The 18407-nt window shown below is 41.6% G+C and overlaps 1 protein-coding gene across 1 annotated transcript; it reads left to right on the top strand.

Annotated features, from left to right (window-relative positions):
- Positions 1-2066: 2066 nt before the first annotated feature.
- LOC107774989 (pentatricopeptide repeat-containing protein At5g15340, mitochondrial-like) lies at positions 2067-4188 on the top strand. Its single transcript, XM_016594650.2, has one exon. The coding sequence runs from the start codon at positions 2184-2186 to the stop codon at positions 4080-4082; it is 1899 nt and encodes a 632-aa protein (XP_016450136.2). The 5' UTR covers positions 2067-2183; the 3' UTR covers positions 4083-4188.
- Positions 4189-18407: the final 14219 nt, after the last annotated feature.

Below are 18407 nucleotides of genomic sequence, written 5' to 3'. Positions count from 1 at the left end.
AACTTATGAGAAATCATTCATAGCATCATTGTTTCATCAAGCAGGAAAAATGGAAATACTTGAATACTTTTCGTTTCTAATTACGTTAGACTAAAATAGCAATGCTCCCTCCTTGGTCCCAAAAAAAGGCTATAAATAGGGGTATTTTAAAAGACATCATTAACACTATGTTTGGATCATTGTTATCCCATCGTTTTATAATGTATTGTATTGTACTATATTATATCGTTTTATGGATACAACATTTGAATAGATTGTATCGTTTGCTATTGTTAAATAATATTTTTGTTGTTGGTTTGATTGTATCGTACAGTACTGTAACTGATAAGTTCACTAAAATACCCGCAATTATTTTAAATAAAATTTATCAAGAATTACACATAAAAATAATTTAAGAAAACCTCTTTCTACTAATTTATCATTAATTACGTAGCTTGGAAACAAGAGCAAAAACCTGGAAAAAAAAGTTAACTAATATTAGAAACACCAAAAAAAAATTAAAACTATAAAAAGAGACAAAGAATCGAACAGAGACTTGGATAATAAAAAGAACGGGGCAAACCAACTCTAGAAAAGATGGAAAAAGACAAAGTAGGTCAACAGGTTGGAGATTTGGAGTTAAAATAAAAAAAATTAAATGATAAAATAGAATTATGGAGTAATAAGTAAGGACATAATTAGAAAAGAAAATAGGAAACAATCGCACCACACCAAATCAGTTGTTTCATAAATAGAATTTTTGGTTGTTTCGGAATAATAAATTTAACAATACGATATAATCAATTTTAAATAAACAATCAAAACAAATATTGTTTTAAGATAATAATACAATAAGATACGACGGGTAACATCCAAACAAACTGTAACTTACCAAAAGTTAGTCCCGAAATTCTGTTAAGTTGATAGCTAATCACCCTCTAAACTAGGGCTGCTTATCGGGCGGATTAGGCGATTAATTACTCTTAACGGTTTGGCTTAACGGTTATCGGCTTTTAAATGTATTAATCCGCTAGCCACCCGATAAGATATCGGGCGGATTGGTATCGGTTTAGCTCTTATCGGGCGATTTATCGGCCTAATTCAATCTATATTGCGTGCATTAATTGTTTGTTGACCGCCTAGCATACAAATTCAGAATAGAAAATTACACATTGAGTCCAGACATACATGTCTGTTAACGCCTACATAAGAATGATGTAGTGTATCATGTGGTGTAGAGTGAAAAAAGCAGAACACATTGTAGTCTACATTACATCCCAAAGCAGACTATGATATGATGTAATTAAGGAAAAAGTAGTTCTAATGGATATGTCACTGTAACTCTTGCTAGATATAACATGGATCATACAAGGATATCAAATTTCATTGAGATAACTATATGATTGCCTGGGTTTAGATGCAAAGGAACAATTTCAGTAGTTTAGCTCATTAAATATAATGGTATCTAAGCTTTTATTAATTTATTCATAGCACAAATGAAGCAAAATTACAATAAACGTGCGGTCTTTCCCTTTGTTTCTTGTTCATTAACAATATATTAATAATTAACACAAAGGCTATGCTGGATCCATATTTACAATTTTAAAAAGCAAAAATATGAGCTTGATCTTCATACTAGGGCACTAAGATAGAGTGTTGGAAGCCTGGAAGTCGACGAGATAGAGTACTGCGGGTGGCTGCTGGAGTGCTGGTTGAATTTCTACTGAAGCTGGTTGAATTATGGTCGAATAAAGAGAATCATAATTCTGCTGGTGGCTGCTGGTTGAAGTTTAGGCATTAGGGTTCTGATTATTTAGGAATTAGGCGTTAGAACTTAGAGATAAAGTACTGGAAGAAGTGGAAGGTTTATATATATATATATATATATTCTTAACGGGTTAACGGATTATCCGTTAAGAAAATTGAATAATCCGCCCCCTAACCGATAAGCCGTTAATAAAAAAATTTCAACTGTTCCCCGTCCGTTAAACCGTTAATTCGATACCAATAAGCCATTAAGTTTCGATTTCGGTTTCGGTTCGGTTTTCGATTTCGGTTCGATTTTGAACGCCCCTGCTCTAAACGCCGTCCCACTTTATATTTTCCCTCTTTCTTATATCGTACCCTGGCTATAACATCATTATTCCTATTATTTTATATGCTGAATTTAGATCCATTTGTGAAACAAGTATACTAGCTTTCTCATGATATGGCGAACCGAGTGTACTCTCCCATTTCTGGCTCGCCACTATCGGACCCTTTTCAGAACTTGCGCTCGATATCTAGCTTTGGACGTGGGACAAAAGCTCCACGCTTACGTCGTCACCACAGGCCTCGAATCCTTCCCAAACACATTTATCCGTAATGCTATTCTCCATATGTATGCGGCGTGTGGGTGTGTTCTACCTGCACGCAAGGTGTTTGATAAAATTCCGCTCTCATACAAAGACACTGTCGACTGGACAACATTGATGGGCTGCTATGCACACGGAAGGTTGCCAGTTGATGCTCTCAGCCTGTTTGTTGATATGAGGAAGAGCAACGTTTCAATTGATGAATTTACTATGGTTACTGTGTTCCTTGCATGCGCGAAATTGGGGTGTGATCAATTTGGAGTTCAGGGACATAGTTGTTTGGTCAAAATGGGGTTTAGTTCAAGTATTAAAGCATGTAATGCTGCTATGGATATGTATGTGAAGTGTGGGTTAATTGATAAGACAAGAAGGATTTTTGGTGAGATGGGAGAACATAGTCTGGTTTCTTGGACTGTGCTTTTGGGGGGATTGGTGAAGTGGGAAGGTTTTGAAAATGCAAGGTTGTTGTTTGATCAAATGCCTGAGAGAAATGAAGTAGCTTGGACAATAATGATTGCAGCGTATATTGAGAACGGCTTAACCAAGGAAGCTTTTGGGCTTCTATGTAACATGGTATTTGAATCTGGATTTGAGTTGAATTTTGTGACACTTTGTTCATGGTTATCAGCTTGTGCACAGTCAGGGAATGTGATGTTGGGTAAATATGTACACATGTATGCTTTGAAGATGATAAAACATGAAATTGATATAATGGTGGCAACTGCCTTGATTAATATGTATGCTAAATGTGGGAGGATTGATGATGCTTTTCGAGTTTTCAAGGTGATGCCTCGAAGGAACGTAGTTACCTGGAATACCATGCTAAGCGGACTGGCAATGCAGGGAAAGGGAGATATGGTATTGCATTTGTTTGCTCAGATGGTTAGAGAGGTCAAACCAGATGATGTAACATTTACAGCTGTGTTAAGTGCTTGTAGTCACTCAGGTTTAGTTGTTCAAGGTCGAAACTTATTCTATAGCCTTGAATCATCATATGGAATAAAGCCTTCTGTAGAGAACTATTCTTGCATTGTGGATCTTTTGGGTCGGGCAGGACATCTTGAAGAAGCAGAGTCCATAATCAGAGGAATGCCGATTGCCCCCAATGAAGTTGTTTTGGGATCACTATTGGGGTCCTGCAGTGTCCATAAAAACCTTGAGCTGGGGAAATGCCTAATGAAAGAGCTGGTCCAAATGTATCCTGATAATACCGAGTATCATGTCTTGCTTTCCAATATGTACTCTTTAGCTGGAAAAGATGACGAGGCAGATTCTATTCGAGTAGTTCTTAGAAACAGAGGCATAAGAAAAGTGCCTGGCACGAGTTCTATTTATGTCGGTGGCCAAATCCATTGCTTCAGTGCAGGAGATACATTGCATCTGCAAAGTCAAGAGATATATATGATGTTGGATGAGATGATTCGAAAAATAAGATTGGCTGGCTATGTACCAGACACGGCCTGCCAAAAGTTTTCAGGATCTGATAATGGTGGGTATTACAGTAACAGTCATGAGGAGAAGGAACAGGCATTGTTCACTCACAGCGAGAAGTTGGCTGTTTGTTTTGGGCTCATAAGCATACCGGCTGGCACGCCTCTTTATATTTTCAAGAATTTAAGGATATGCCGAGATTGTCATTCAGCCATGAAGATTGTTTCCAAAGTATATAATAGAGAAATTGTAATAAGAGATCGTAGTCGCTTTCACTGTTTCAAGCTAGGTTCATGCTCTTGTTCTGACTATTGGTGACAGAGTCAAAAGGATGTCAAATGAAAAGAGAAAAATCTATAAATAGTTTGTTTATCATTTATATAATTGTTAATTTTAAAATCAATATGAACATGCTAGTTGTGGTTGATTTGGCGCTTTGGGGACTGTTCAATGAGGTGGTAACGGAAGTACGTTCTTGTGTTTACCGGAAAAATCGGATAATGTTAGATTTGTGTGTGGTTCTAAGGATATGTGATACAATTCGATATAAATCGTGTAGAGAAATAGAGATACGTATATTCTTGACTATAAGAATACAAATAGTGGTCAATAAGAATAAATGAGATAAAGTAAAGTAAACACAAAGGGATATCTTTCAATCTGAGAAGCGATTTGTTTCTTGTCTCTGCCTTTTAGCTTACAAGGATTCCCCATTTTATAAAAGAGGGTTATTACAAAAAAACAATAGAATAAAACATATAGTGGGAGGCCCATGATGACTTGTCTCTTCCTTGATTCCCGCCAAGATTCTCTCTCTTGGTGCAGTCGCAACAACTCTTGTCTGTGAGCTCGATACTGGCTCGAGCTCGTTACTGGGTTGGGCCTTTCGGTCTCGGCTCGAGTCCGACCTTCGAGATGGGCGTCGCGCATTTCCGACCTCGAAGCAGTGCCTTGCGGATCGATTCGGCCACGGGCTCGATAGGGTTATCGAGCCGACTCCTCGATCGACCTTTAGGCTCGAGGCTCGTTAGTACCGACTTTGGAGCTCACTCCCAAAAATCTAATTCCGACTTTTTAACACTCGAACTCGATCGAACGTAGGAAGGCCGAAATCTATTTCGACCGTATACAGATAGTCCCCTCATTTCTCACGAAGGATGCGGTGAGAATCGACGTGATTTTGGTAGTTCGATCGGGTCATAAGCCGACGTTTTCACATGGATCAATTATGACATATGTGATAGCTGTCCTATCAATTCAGCCTTTCAAGATATTTAATACTTGTCAGATGGCGGTCGGCCACCTGTGATATTGAACCGTCACGATGCGAGCCTATAAATAGCTCTTCCATCTATTATTTACTTCTTTCACGCGTTTACTCCCCCAATTTTTCTCATTTTTTCTTCCTTTCTTGTTGCTACCAGAGTTTTGGTGCTGTCAATTTTTCACTTTCCTTTGTCTTTCTTCCTCCCATATCAATGGCCAAGACTTCGAAAACTGTGCCTCAGAAGGAGAAAGCTTCTTCTTCATGGCTGTCCGGCGACAAGGCGCCGGTGGAGCCGTCCACCTATGACTATATCCCCGGCCCGTGTTCTCTAAATATCGATTTTAAGGTTGAGAATCCTTCATCCGTCCCGGGTCGATGTGAGCACGTGTCGATGTATATGTGCTCTATAACGGAGGGTCATCTCGAGGCCGTTAGAAAAGACTGTAACTGGGGTTCCGAGGTTGTGTTACAAATTCCATCCCCCGAAGAGAGTGTCGTCACCCATGTGGAGGGGTTTTAAAGTGTTTACACTTATCCCTTCACATTGGGTCCGGTCGACCCAGTGATCATCGATTTTTGCAAGAGATATCAGGCCACCTTTGGTCAGATTCATCCCTCTGTGTGGCGTATAGTAATCCTACTTCGCTTCTTCTCCACCAAAGCTGGAGGGCTAGATTTTACCTGAATCACCTTATTCGGTTGTATCGGCCTCAAATCTTTCGAGGATTAATCAGACTTCATCGTCGGGCATCGAAGGCTTTGATGTCGAGCATCGACGAAGACAAGGATCGGGGTTGGATGGGGCGTTACATCCGGGTGAGGACCCGTGACCTTATTCCGGAAGAGAAGATGTCGTTCCCCGAGGAATGGAATTTCGATCGTAAGTTGTTTTCATAAATAAGTTTTTTTTTTATATTTCTTCCCGATATATAGTTGACCCTTGGATGCCACAAGCGGTGCCCGACCTCGAGGATTGGGTTCAAAAGTTAGCCTCGACTTCTTCTTATGCCGAACGCGCTTGGCGTGATTTGGCTAAAGGCAGATGGGAAGCCAAGAACCATGGTAAGGTTTTACTTCTCGTTTCCTTCGAAGCGTTTTTTGTGCTCCATTCGTTACCGATTTCCTTTCATGCAGGCATAACCAAGGATGCCATTTTGAGGCCTTCGAGCGATGAGGGAGGAACCAAGTCCCCAGTCCCGAAACCGGGGAAAGACAAGAAGCGCAAAGTTGCCTCTCGATCAGAGGGCCCCAAGCCCGAAACTCGAAGGGTGAGGAGGAAAGCAATTGCCCTTTCGATTGACTCGGTCCAACGATTGAGAGAAGAAGAAGAAGACGAAGAGGAAGAAGAGGAAGAAAGAGGTGCCTCGGCCTTGGTGTCCCGATCTGCCAGAGCTATCGAGGTCACCGAAGCTCCTGAACCGATGCCAGATGTACCGGTCGGTGTTGATTCCTGGATCCCGAGTCTTGATCGGAATGCCCCGAGTAATTCACTTGGGACTATGACAGTGGGTCATTCGCCTTCTCTTCCCACCTTTTCTGAGGAGGCGTTAAAGGAAGCTCGAGAATTGAAGACCCCCGATTTGGGCGGAGGCTCTAGTGTAGGGGATCCTTTTCGGGATTGCTTTACCGGAGTCGGTGATGCTTCTGATATCGGGGGCACTTCTCTTCTACTGGAAGAGGCCCAACGTTTCATTACTCGGGTAATGATTTTACTATACTTGGTTTCTTTGTTCTTTTTCTGAATTTGACTCGTGTTCTTTCCCTACTGTGCATGCCATTAGTAGATTTTGGGTCGACCTTGGCCAGTGTGAGGTCGATCTTCAGAAGGTCTCGAGGGAGAGAGACGCCTTGCGGCTTCTTTGCAGCCAAAAGGACGAGGCTATAAAGGACCTTCAAGCGGATTTGGCTAAGGCTCACGAAGAAGAGGCCGAACTTGACAAGCAGGTGAGCCTCGTTCTGTTAAAGTATGGGTTTGACTCGACTGTGGAAGTTAACCCTTCGTTGTCTCAGCTGCAGCAAAAGGTTGAAATGATCGGGTCACTTCGGGAAGAAGTCGACCAAATCAAAGCCGAATGTAATCGGTGGAAGGAGACTATCGATCGCTTCGCTGCGGAAAAAGAGACCATTTTTACCAACTTATTATCGGCCGATGTCCAGCTTCTAAACGTTAAGCAAAAGAGTTCGGCTCAAGCTAAGAGGATCGAGGAGCTTTAAGCCTAGCTTGCCGAGGCCAAGGACGAGGTTGAGTCGTCTAAAATCTTGGCGGATAAGTCCATTGCCGTATATCGGGCTGATGCCGAGGCTTCTTAGATTGAGGCACGAGAGGCGGCGGATACTGCCGACACACGAGCACACTGGATTGCCGAACTTGCCAAATGTAGGTCTGAGGGAGACCCTCAAGGAGATACATGTTCGGGGTCTCGACCTTACTGAAGAAATAAAAAAGGCTAAAGAGCTCGAAGCTGAAGCCTTGGTTTCTGATGGCGATGATGATGACGATGACGGTAGCAAGAGCGGATCCGAGGGTGATCAGGAAGATTAGTCCATAGTTATGTTTGTAATCATGTAGAAATTTTTGTATATCGACAACTTTGACCGATTTGTGCAAACTTTATGCGTGCCTTTACAAATGTTTTCACAAGGATCTTTAACAATTCAATCACTTGGACTTTGTAGTCTCTTTTATTGATTTGTTCGAAGTGACGTAGCCCTTGGGCTTACTAGTTGAGTTAGTGATTCGATCTTGAAGAAATATAATCTGTAGGCATAATAGTTTAGTTGTCCTTTGCTTGAACTTGAAGTGAAAGTAGCCCGTAGGCTTTAATCGTCGAGTGAATGATTCTAACTAGAAGTAATGTAGCCCGTAGGCATGATGGTCGAGAGAGTGATTGCTCGAACTCGAAATAAAAGTAGCTCGTAGGTTTTAGTCATCGAGTGAATGATTCGAACTCGAGGTAATGTAGCCCGTAGGCGTGACGGTCGAGTGAGTGATTGCTCTAACTCGAAAATAATTCGAACTTGAAGAAATATAATCTGTGGGCGTAATTGTCGAGTGAAGTAATGTAGCCCGTGGGCGTGATGGTCGAGTGAGTGCTTGCTCGAACTCGAAATAAAAGTAGCCTGTAGGCTTTAGTCGTCGAGTGAATGATTCGAACTCGAAGTAATGTAGCCCGTGGGCGTGACGGTCGAGTGAGTGATTGCTCGAACTCGAAATAAAAGTTGCCCGTAGGCTTTAGTCGTCGAGTGAATGATTCGAGCTCGAGGTAATGTAGCATATGGGCGTGATGGTCGAGTGAGTGATTGCTCGAACTCGAAATAAAAGTAGCCCGTAGGCTTTAGTCGTCGAGTGAATGATTCGAACTCGAGGTAATGTAGCTTGTGGGCATGATGGTCGAGTGAGTGATTGCTTGAACTCGAAATAAAAGTAGCCCGTAGGCTTTAGTCATCGAGTGAATGATTCGAACTCGAAGTAATGTAGCCCGTGGGCGTGACGGTCGAGTGAGTGATTGCTCGAACTCGAAATAAAAGTTGCCCGTAGGCTTTAGTCGTCGAGTGAATGATTCGAGCTCGAGGTAATGTAGCATATGGGCGTGATGGTCGAGTGAGTGATTGCTCGAACTCGAAATAAAAGTAACCCGTAGGCTTTAGTCGTAGAGTGAATGATTCGAACTCGAGGTAATGTAGCCCATGGGCTTGATGGTCTAGTGAGTGATTGCTCGAACTCCAAATAAAAGTAGCCTGTAGGCTTTAGTCGTCGAGTGAATGATTCGAACTCGAGGTAAAAAGTAGCTTGTAGGCTTTAGTCATCGAGTGAATGATTCGAACTCGAGGTAATGTAGCCCGTGGGCTTGATGGTCGAGTGAGTGATTGCTCGAACTCGAAATAAAAGTAACCCGTAGGCTTTAGTCGTCGAGTAAATGATTCAAACTCGAGGTAATGTAGCCCGTGGGCTTGATGGTCTAGTGAGTGATTGCTCGAACTCCAAATAAAAGTAGCCTGTAGGCTTTAGTCGTCGAGTGAATGATTCGAACTCGAGGTAAAAAGTAGCTTGTAGGCTTTAGTCATCGAGTGAATGATTCAAACTCGAGGTAATGTAGCCCGTGGGCTTGATGGTCGAGTGAGTGATTGCTCGAACTCGAAAAGTAGCCCGTAGGCTTTAGTCATCGAATGAATGATTCGAACTCGAGGTAAAAAGTAGCCCGTAGGCTTAGCAGTCGAAGTGAATGATTCGATCTCGATGCAATGTAGCCCGTAGGCATAATTGGTCGAATTTAACTTGATTTTGTTTGCATAATAAATCTCAAAATAGAGGAATTTTCCTTGGATATAAGATGACGATAAAGAAGAGAATTTTCTTCACACGTTATTACATGCCTGGGTTCGGGCCAATCTACATGAGCATGGTTCGTTTTGACCATTTGGCTCTTATAATTTTTCCTATTGGAATCCTGTTATTGTGAAATAACTCTCTTGCATCTGAACTCGATGTGTTTGAGGTCCTAATGCACCTTCAGTTATTCGAGGTCGATTGTAAAGAGGCCTCGGATATTGTTGTAAATGCAGCACGATCAATAGTTTCCTCATTAAAAACCTTGCCGAAAAACTCATTTGGGATAAAACCGGTCTAAGGAAAAAAGAGTATAACGCGTGCTTTCAAGCTAAAGATCCATCTTAGCCCTTGTTCGGACTTCTGCAGGGGTCAGTTTTGAAATATAAACGAATATGAAAAGGTCGTACCTTAGCAGTAACACCGTTTTAGATGTGATACATTCCAGCTGCTTGATAGCTGTTTGCCGTTTATAATGTCGAGCCTGTACGATCCCTTTCCGATGTTCTCGAGCACCTGATATGGTTCTTCCCAATTCGGTCCTAGTTTTCCTTCGTTCGGATTTCGGGTATTGATGGTAACTTTTCTTAACACTAAGTCCCCGGGCTTGAAATGGCGGATCTTGGTTCTTTGATTATAATATCTTTCGATTCGCTGCTTTTGGGCGGCCAATTGGACGAGGGCAGTTTTTCGTCTTTCGTCCGATAGTTCGAGGCTGGTATTCATAGCCTCGTTATTTGATTCTTCCATCGCGAATCAAAATCTGGCACTGGGTTCACCAACTTCGACTGGTATTAATGCTTCGGACTCATATACTAAGGAGAATGGGGTCGCCCCCGTAGTAGATTTTGACGTCGTCCGATATGCCTAAAGGACTTCGGGCAGGATTTCTCTCCATTTTCCTTTAACGTCGTTCAACCTCTTCTTTAAGTTTTGAATGAAAGTTTTGTTCGTTGATTCGGCCTGTCCATTCCCACTGGGATGGTATGGCATCGATAGCATCCTTCTTATTTTGTGGTCTTCGAGGAATCTTGTTACTTTGCTGCTAACAAATTGTTTTCCATTGTCACACACTATTTCGGCTGGTATCCCGAATCAACATATGATATGATCCCAAATAAAGTCAATAACTTCTTTCTCTCTTATTTTCTCGAACGCCTGCGCTTCAACCTATTTAGAAAAATAGTCAGTCATAAACAAAATGAATTTGGCTTTACCTGGGGTCGATGGTAGAGGGCTGACGATATCCATTCCCCATTTCATGAAGGGCCATGGGGATAGGACTGAGTGAAGTTGCTCTCCGAGTTGATGGATCATTGGTGCAAACCTTTGACATTTGTCATATTTACGAACAAATTCCTTCGCATCTTTGCCCATATCGATCCAATAATATCCTGCTCTGATTATTTTTCGAACTAATGTATCGGCTCCAGAGTGATTCCCGCAAGTACCCCCGTGCACTTCCCGTAGGTTGTAATCGGTATCTCCCGGACCCAAGCATACTGCCAACGGTCCATCCAATGTTCTTCGGTACAGCGTTCCGTCCGAAGCCAACGTGAATCGAGCAACTTTAGTCCGTAGGGTTCTAGAATCTTTAGGGTCCGATGGGAGTTTTCCGCTATTTAAGTATTCAATATACTTGTTTCTCCAATCCCAGGTTAAGCTTGTAGAATTTATCTCGGCGTGACCTTCTTCGATTACCTATCTCGAAAGTTGAACAACATTCCCTGAGCCCAAGTCATCTACCTCGACCGACGACCCCAAATTCGCAAGCGCATCGGCCTCATTATTCTGTTCTCGTGGAACATGCTGTAAAGTCCATTGTTTGAAATGGTACAAAGAGATAAGAAGTTTATCTAAATACCTTTGCATTCTGCCTTCTCGAACTTCGAATGTTTTGTTTACTTGACTCACCACCAGCAAAGAGTTGCAATTGGCTTCAATGACTTCTGCTCCCAAGTTTCTAGCTAGCTCGAGACCTGCAATCATGGCTTCATACTCGGCCTCGTTGTTAGTCAACCCGATAGTTTTAATAGATTGCCTAATAGTGTTACCCGTGGGTGGTTTCAAAACTATGCCCAGCCCGAACCCTTTCACGTTCGAAGCCCCATCCGTAAAAAGGATCCATACCCCCGATGATGTACCTGATTTAAACAGGAGTTCTTTTTCGACTCCGGGTACGAGGGTTGGCGTGAAATCGGCCACGAAGTCTGCTAAAATTTGAGACTTGATGGCCGTACGGGGTTGATATTCGATATCGTACCCACTGAGTTCGACGGCACATTTGGCCAGTCGGCCTGATAACTCGGGTTTGTGCAAACTTTTATGAAGCGGGTAAGTGGTTAACACGCATATGGGATGACATTGAAAGTACGGCCTTAACTTTCTAGAGGCGCTTATCAGTGCAAGTGCCAATTTTTCTAAGAGCGGATATCTAGTTTCCGCTTCTCCTAAGGTTCGACTCATATAATAAACGAGGAATTGCGTACCTTGCTCTTCTCGAATTAGGACACCGCTTACGGCGACTTTCGATACTGCCAAATACAAACAAAGTTTTTCTTCTGTTTTTGGAGTGTGAAGTAGTGGTGGGATTGATAGATATTGCTTCAGTTCCTCTAATGCTTGTTGGCACTCCGGGATCCAAGCAAAATCGTTCTTTTTTTTAGTAGAGAGAAAAATTTGTGACTTCGATTAGATGATCTTGAAATGAACCGGTCTAAGGCTGCAATCCGACCCGTTAGCCTTTGTACGGCCTTCACGCTGTCCACAACAACGATTTTTCGATGGCCTTGATTTTATCGGGGTTAATCTCTATTCCCTGATGTGACACCATGAAGACGAGGAACTTGCCCGAACCGACCCCAAAAGCACATTTTTCGGGATTGAGCTTCATGTTGTATTTCCTCAAAATTTCGAACGTTTTCTGCAAATGGGTCAAATGGTCCTCTGCGCCCAGGGATTTAACTAGCATGTCATCAATATAAACTTCCATTGATTTTTCTATTTGTTCTTCGAACATTTTATTTACTAGGCATTGGTAAGTAGCCCCTGCATTCTTTAGCCCGAAGGGCATCACATTATATTCCATATTTGGTACAAATGAAGTCTTTTCCTGGTCCTCCAGGTTCATCTGGAATTGATTATACCCGGAATAGGCATCGAGAAAGGTGAGGATCTCGTGGTCGGCCGTGGCATCGATCATGCGATCGATGTTGGGCAGCGGAAATGAATCTTTGGGGCATGCTTTGTTCAAATCCTTATAGTCCACACACATTCTAAGTGTGTTCCCTTTTTTAGGCACTACAACTATGTTGGCTAACCATTCGGGATATTTTACCTCCCGAATGGACCCTACTTTGAGAAGCTTGGTTACCTCGTCCTTTATGAATGCGTGCTTTCCCTCGGACTAGGGTCTTTTCTTTTGCTTCACCGGTCTGAACCTAGGGTCCAAACTTAGCCGATGCGTCGTTATGTCCGGCGGGATCCCTGTTATATCTAAATGGGACCAGGCAAAACAATCGATGTTATCGATAAGAAATTGAACGAGTTTCTTCCTGAGTTCGGGGCTCAACCCCATTCCCAAGTATACCTTTCGCTCGGGCCAGTGCTCGATTAATGTGACTTGCTCTGATTCCTCGATTAGTGATTTGGTGGCGTCAGAGTCATCGGGAATCACGAAATATCGAGGGACCCTTTTATCATCATCCTCTTCGATTTTCTGGTTATCTGGCTGGGTCGAAGCCGATGTCTGTGATTGCTATTTGGTGTCCCGTTCTCCTTCCGAGCCCGATCCTTTTATCGGTGAAGGTGAGGACATTGGTTTAGATTCCTCAGCGGCGAACATTTCCTTTGTGGCTGGTTGTTCTCCGTACACCGTTTCGACACCTCTCGATGTCGAGAATTTGAGGGCCTGGTATAGGGTCGAAGGTACAACTCTCATGTTGTGGATCCATGGCCTTCCGAAAAGGGAGTTTTATCTCATATCGTCTTCGATCACGTGAAACTTTGTTTCCTGGATGATTCCGGCCACATTTATTGGTAGGATTATCTCGCCTTTGGTGGTTTCACATGCCATATTGAACCCGTTTAGAACCAGAGTTGCGGGTATGATCTGATCCTGTAGGCCGAGTTGCTCTTCTACCTTCAATCGGATGATGTTGGCCGAGCTACCTGGATCGATTAACACACGCTTAATTTTAGTTTTATTCATGAGTACGGATATTACCAGTGCGTCGTTATGAGGTTGGATGACCCCTTCTGCATCTTCATCATCAAAGGACAAAGTCCCCATAGGTGCGTAATTTTGAGTCCGAGATCGCTTTTCCCTCACAATCGATGTTTTAGTGCGTTTAAGTACTGGTCCCTGAGGGGTATCGATGCCGCCGATGATCATGTGAATGACGTGCTGCGGTTATTCTTGCTCGTTTTGCTTGTTGAAATCCTTGTTTTTAAAATGGTTCTTCGCCCTATCACTCAGAAATTCCTGAAGGTGCCCTTTGTTAAATAAGAGGGCTATTTCCTCTCTTAGTTGCTTGCAATCGTCCGTTCTGTGGCCATGGGTACCATGATATTCGCATGTTTGATTGGGATTTCTTTGGGCAGGATCAGTCTGCATGGGTCGAGGCCATTTAGTATCTTTGATGCATCCGATGGCCGACACGATAGCGGATGCCCCAACGCTGAAGTTATATTCTGATAATCGAGGTGCTTCTATAGGATCGACATATTTATCGAAGACGCTCTTACTCATAAGTCCCCGAGAATTTTTCCCTCGATCAATCCTTCGATTGTTCCGAACTGTATTGTGTGCTGCACCGTTGTTCACCTGATCTGCGACGTACAATCGATATCGGTCTATGTTCGACTTTTGTTCTCTGTCGATCTCCTTTTGGTTTTTAGTAGCTGTCCTGTTCTGATGCATGGGTCCGTACAGAGCTCCCAACTTATCATCCTCGACCCTAATTTTCGATTGGTATCGGTTGTGTACATCTGCCCAAGTTATCGCTGGATACTCGATCAAATTTTGTTTTAGCCGATGTGATGCTGTCGAACTTAGCTTGTTCAACCCTTGGGTGAAAGCTTGTACGGCCCAATCATCTGTGACCGGTGGTAATTCCATGCGTTCAATTTAAAATCGGGATACGAATTCCCTCAGCATTTCATTCTCCTTTTGCGTTACTTTGAAGAGGTCTGATTTCCTTGTTGCAACCTTTATGGCACCAGCATGTGCCTTTACGAACGAATCTGCTAATATGGCAAAAGAATCGATGGAATTTGGTGGTAAATTGTGATACCAGATCATCGCTCACTTCGAGAGGGTCTCCCCGAACTTTTTCAACAACACTGATTCGATCTCATCATCCTACAAATCGTTGCCTTTGATGGCACATGTGTAAGAGGTGACATGTTCGTTAGGATCGATCGTACCGTTATATTTGGGAATTTCGGGCATACAGAATTTTTTGGGGATTGGTTTCGGCGCCGCACTCGACGGAAAAGGCTTTTGTATGAATTTTTTCGAATCAAGCCCCTTTATCATTGGTGGACCCCCTGGGATTTGATCGACCCTGGCATTGTATGTTTTCACTCTCTTGTCGTTGGCTTCGACTCGTTTTGTGAGTTCCTCGAGCAATTTAGTAATTTCGGGAGTAGTCTCCGATTCTTGCTCGTTTGATTTTACTATGGCGGGATCTGTTCTGGGGGTGACTTCTCGAAGTGGATTGGAATCTGGCCTGCTTTTTGCGCGAGTTTGGATCTGTAACTGAGCTATCGCTACTTGTTGGGCTTGTAGCATCTCGAAGATCATATGTAAGCTGGCCTCGATTTCCCTCGTGTTTTGGGTGTCTCGGGCTACGGATCGAGTACCGCCCTGAATGCTTCTTTCCGATTCGGAATGTTGATTCGCCTCCAAAGCTATTTATGAATTGACATCCAATGGTATTTCGGCTCGAATTTCGGGTACTTCGATTCGAGCCTCGGTGCCATCGTTAATTGGCCTTCCGGCCCTGGGTGCCAAGTTGTTGGTTTCATCTTGAAGGCCGGCTTCGTGGTCGATAAGTAAAGCCATTGCTGATTTGAGATTGTAAGCTGGCGTGTACTTTAGATTTGTATCAAACGATCACTGTTACCCTTAGCCCCACGGTGGGCGCCAAACTGTTTACCGGAAAAATCGGATAATGTTAGATTTGTGTGTGGTTCTAAGGATATGTGATACAATTCGATATAAATCGTGTAGAGAAATAGAGATACGTATATTCTTGACTATGAGAATACAAATAGTGGTCAATAAGAATAAATGAGATAAAGTAAAGTAAATACAAAGGGATATCTTTCAATCTGAGAAGCGATTTGTTTCTTGTCTCTGCCTTTTAGCTTACAAGGATTCCCCATTTTATAAAAGAAGGTTATTACAAAAAAACAATAAAATAAAACATATAGTGGGAGGCCCATGATGACTTGTCTCTTCCTTGATTCCCGCCAAAATTCTCTCTCTTGGTGCAGTCGCAACAACTCTTGTCTGTGAGCTCGATACTGGCTCGAGCTCGTTACTGGGTTGGGACTTTCGGTCTCGCCTCGAGTCCGACCTTCGAGATGGGCGTCGCGCATTTTCGACCTCGAAGCAGTGCCTTGCAGATCGATTCAGCCACGGGCTCAATAGGGTTATCGAGCCGACTCCTCGATCGACCTTCGGGCTCGAGGCTCGTTAGTACCGACTTCGGAGCTCACTCCCAAAAATCTAATTCCGACTTTTTAACACTCGAACTCGATCGAACGTAGGAAGGCCGAAATCTATTTCGACCATATACAAACTGATAATTTTGAGAGAGAATTTATAAGATAGATAAACATATGACCCTTCGGGGTTGCCCAGTTGGTTTGGAGGGCGGTCATCCATACGGATGACCTGGGATCGAATCCCCCTCAATGCCTTCTAGGTTGAGTTTGTCGTACATGGCTTTCCTAGTGCGGCTTACCTCCCCTGTGTGGTTTGCAGGCTATTACACATGGTGGAGGTTTACCCAGTGCACACCAAGTGTAGCGGCTGCGGGTTTTCCTCTTTAACAAAAAAAAAAGATAGATAAACATATGCTTTATAGTATATATTAGTATATTCATACACATTTATCTCATCTTCCTTCTTAACTCTCATCACGTCAATTGGTTTTGTGATCCCTTATTTATTTAAAATTTTACCTCCTATAGCAAAGGTATACACTCTATTTATATAAACCAAAATTATTTTAAAAAATTATTTTCTATAGCTTCTTTTATATTTTATAGCAAAATAGAAATTTATGGTATATACTACCATTGATGCATGAAATACGCTATTTATGTTTTTCTTCTCTTTTTCTTTCAATTAACACAAGATTCTCTCTTAGATTTTTTTCTTCTTTCTCTCTCTTCTTTCTCTCTCTCTCTCTCTTCGAGCAACTCAAGCCCTAGTATTGATGGCCGACGAGAAAGAAGAATCCCTCTTTGCGAACAACTCAAGATACACGCCCTAGTATTGATGGCCGACGAGACATTAGAATAGAGTAAAAGGCAGCCAGGAAACAGAAAAGAGTGAATTTTTCGAACAGAAAGGAGCAATGTGATGAACTCTTATCATAAATCTTTTGTACGGATTCGACGAACTTTCTTCTCTTCTTGGCTGAAAAACGCCATCTCCGACGAACTTTCTTTTCTTCTTTGCTATTTAGTCACATACAATGATACAAATACATTGTATTCTGTACAAATTTACTCAAACATTGTATTTTTATATAAATATATTTTTTTGCCTGTATTTATGTATTTCGAAGATTTGTATTTTTTTAATACACATGTATTCATGCATATTGTACATACAGTATGCATGAATGTAGGATATAAACATTGAAATACACTGAATACAAACATTAAAATAGAACAGAATATAAACAGTGAATACATTTAATTTTAAAATACAATGTATTAGGAATAACTAAAATACTGTTAATACAAATACATTTGAATACACTGAATATAAAATAGCAAATACAGTAAATACAAACATTGAATCTAATGAATGCAATAATAATAAAAAAATATTGAAACACTAAATACAAAAGTTAAATACAACAATTATATACAACTGAAAAATTATTCTAATTAATTGTGTTGACAATGAGGCATGTTAGAATTGATTTTGTTGAGTTATAATAGGAGTGTATCACGTTAATTGATATTATTTTCGTTATTAGACAGCTAGACATACCTATTTTTAAGGTGATTGCCGTTATTGTATTCATGAATACATGGCGAGAATACATGTGAATTACAACTGGACTGCCCTAATTTTAGGCATTTTTTGTTACTGTATTCATGAATATAACAGTGCGAATACAACGAATACACTACCGTAACAACTGAATAGTGGCTATAGGAATCAATTATGTATATGATAACTATACGAAGTTAATAGCTACTAAACAATAGTGGTTTCTGAAAATTATGTCAACTGAATGTCTAATTTTATGTCAAATCTCTAAAGAGTTTTTTTTTTTTTTTAACATGTAAGAGGATTGATAATAAACCATAACAAATCTTTGCAAGGTTATTTTCTTCTTAGAATAGATCTCTCGGTTGTCCTAAAATACAACCAAAAAAGTAGTTCTTGAATCACATATGAATTCTCTGAAAGAAGCTACTCCTATGATAAAATTAAAGGGGTAATACATAAATTCCTGCCTAAATTTGTTTCAAAGTTTTCAGTTGTGCACTTATACTTTACAAGTACTCTCTTATGTCCAAAGTGCATTTTTTTTGGGTAAATAAAGAATTTTTATTACCAACGACAAGTCAACAATAAGTACAAATTGCTAGAAGAAAGAAAAAGACAATGCATTCACTCCTAGTAACTAGGCTATTGGACAGAAAGTCCCAATGCCTAGCGAACTTCTCAATCCCTATCTCTTCTACTCACTATGGATAAAAATTTAAGTCTTTGAATCTACTCGCTAGCTTGCTTTTCTTGCCTCCTCTCACAAACAGATCCTGCATCACCGCCCTGAGGATAGTTATCACA

The sequence above is a fragment of the Nicotiana tabacum genome, chromosome 22 (genome assembly GCF_000715075.1).
Source record: "Nicotiana tabacum cultivar K326 chromosome 22, ASM71507v2, whole genome shotgun sequence".
Classification (NCBI taxonomy): domain Eukaryota; kingdom Viridiplantae; phylum Streptophyta; class Magnoliopsida; order Solanales; family Solanaceae; genus Nicotiana; species Nicotiana tabacum.
This window is presented reverse-complemented; position numbering and strand designations above follow the sequence as displayed.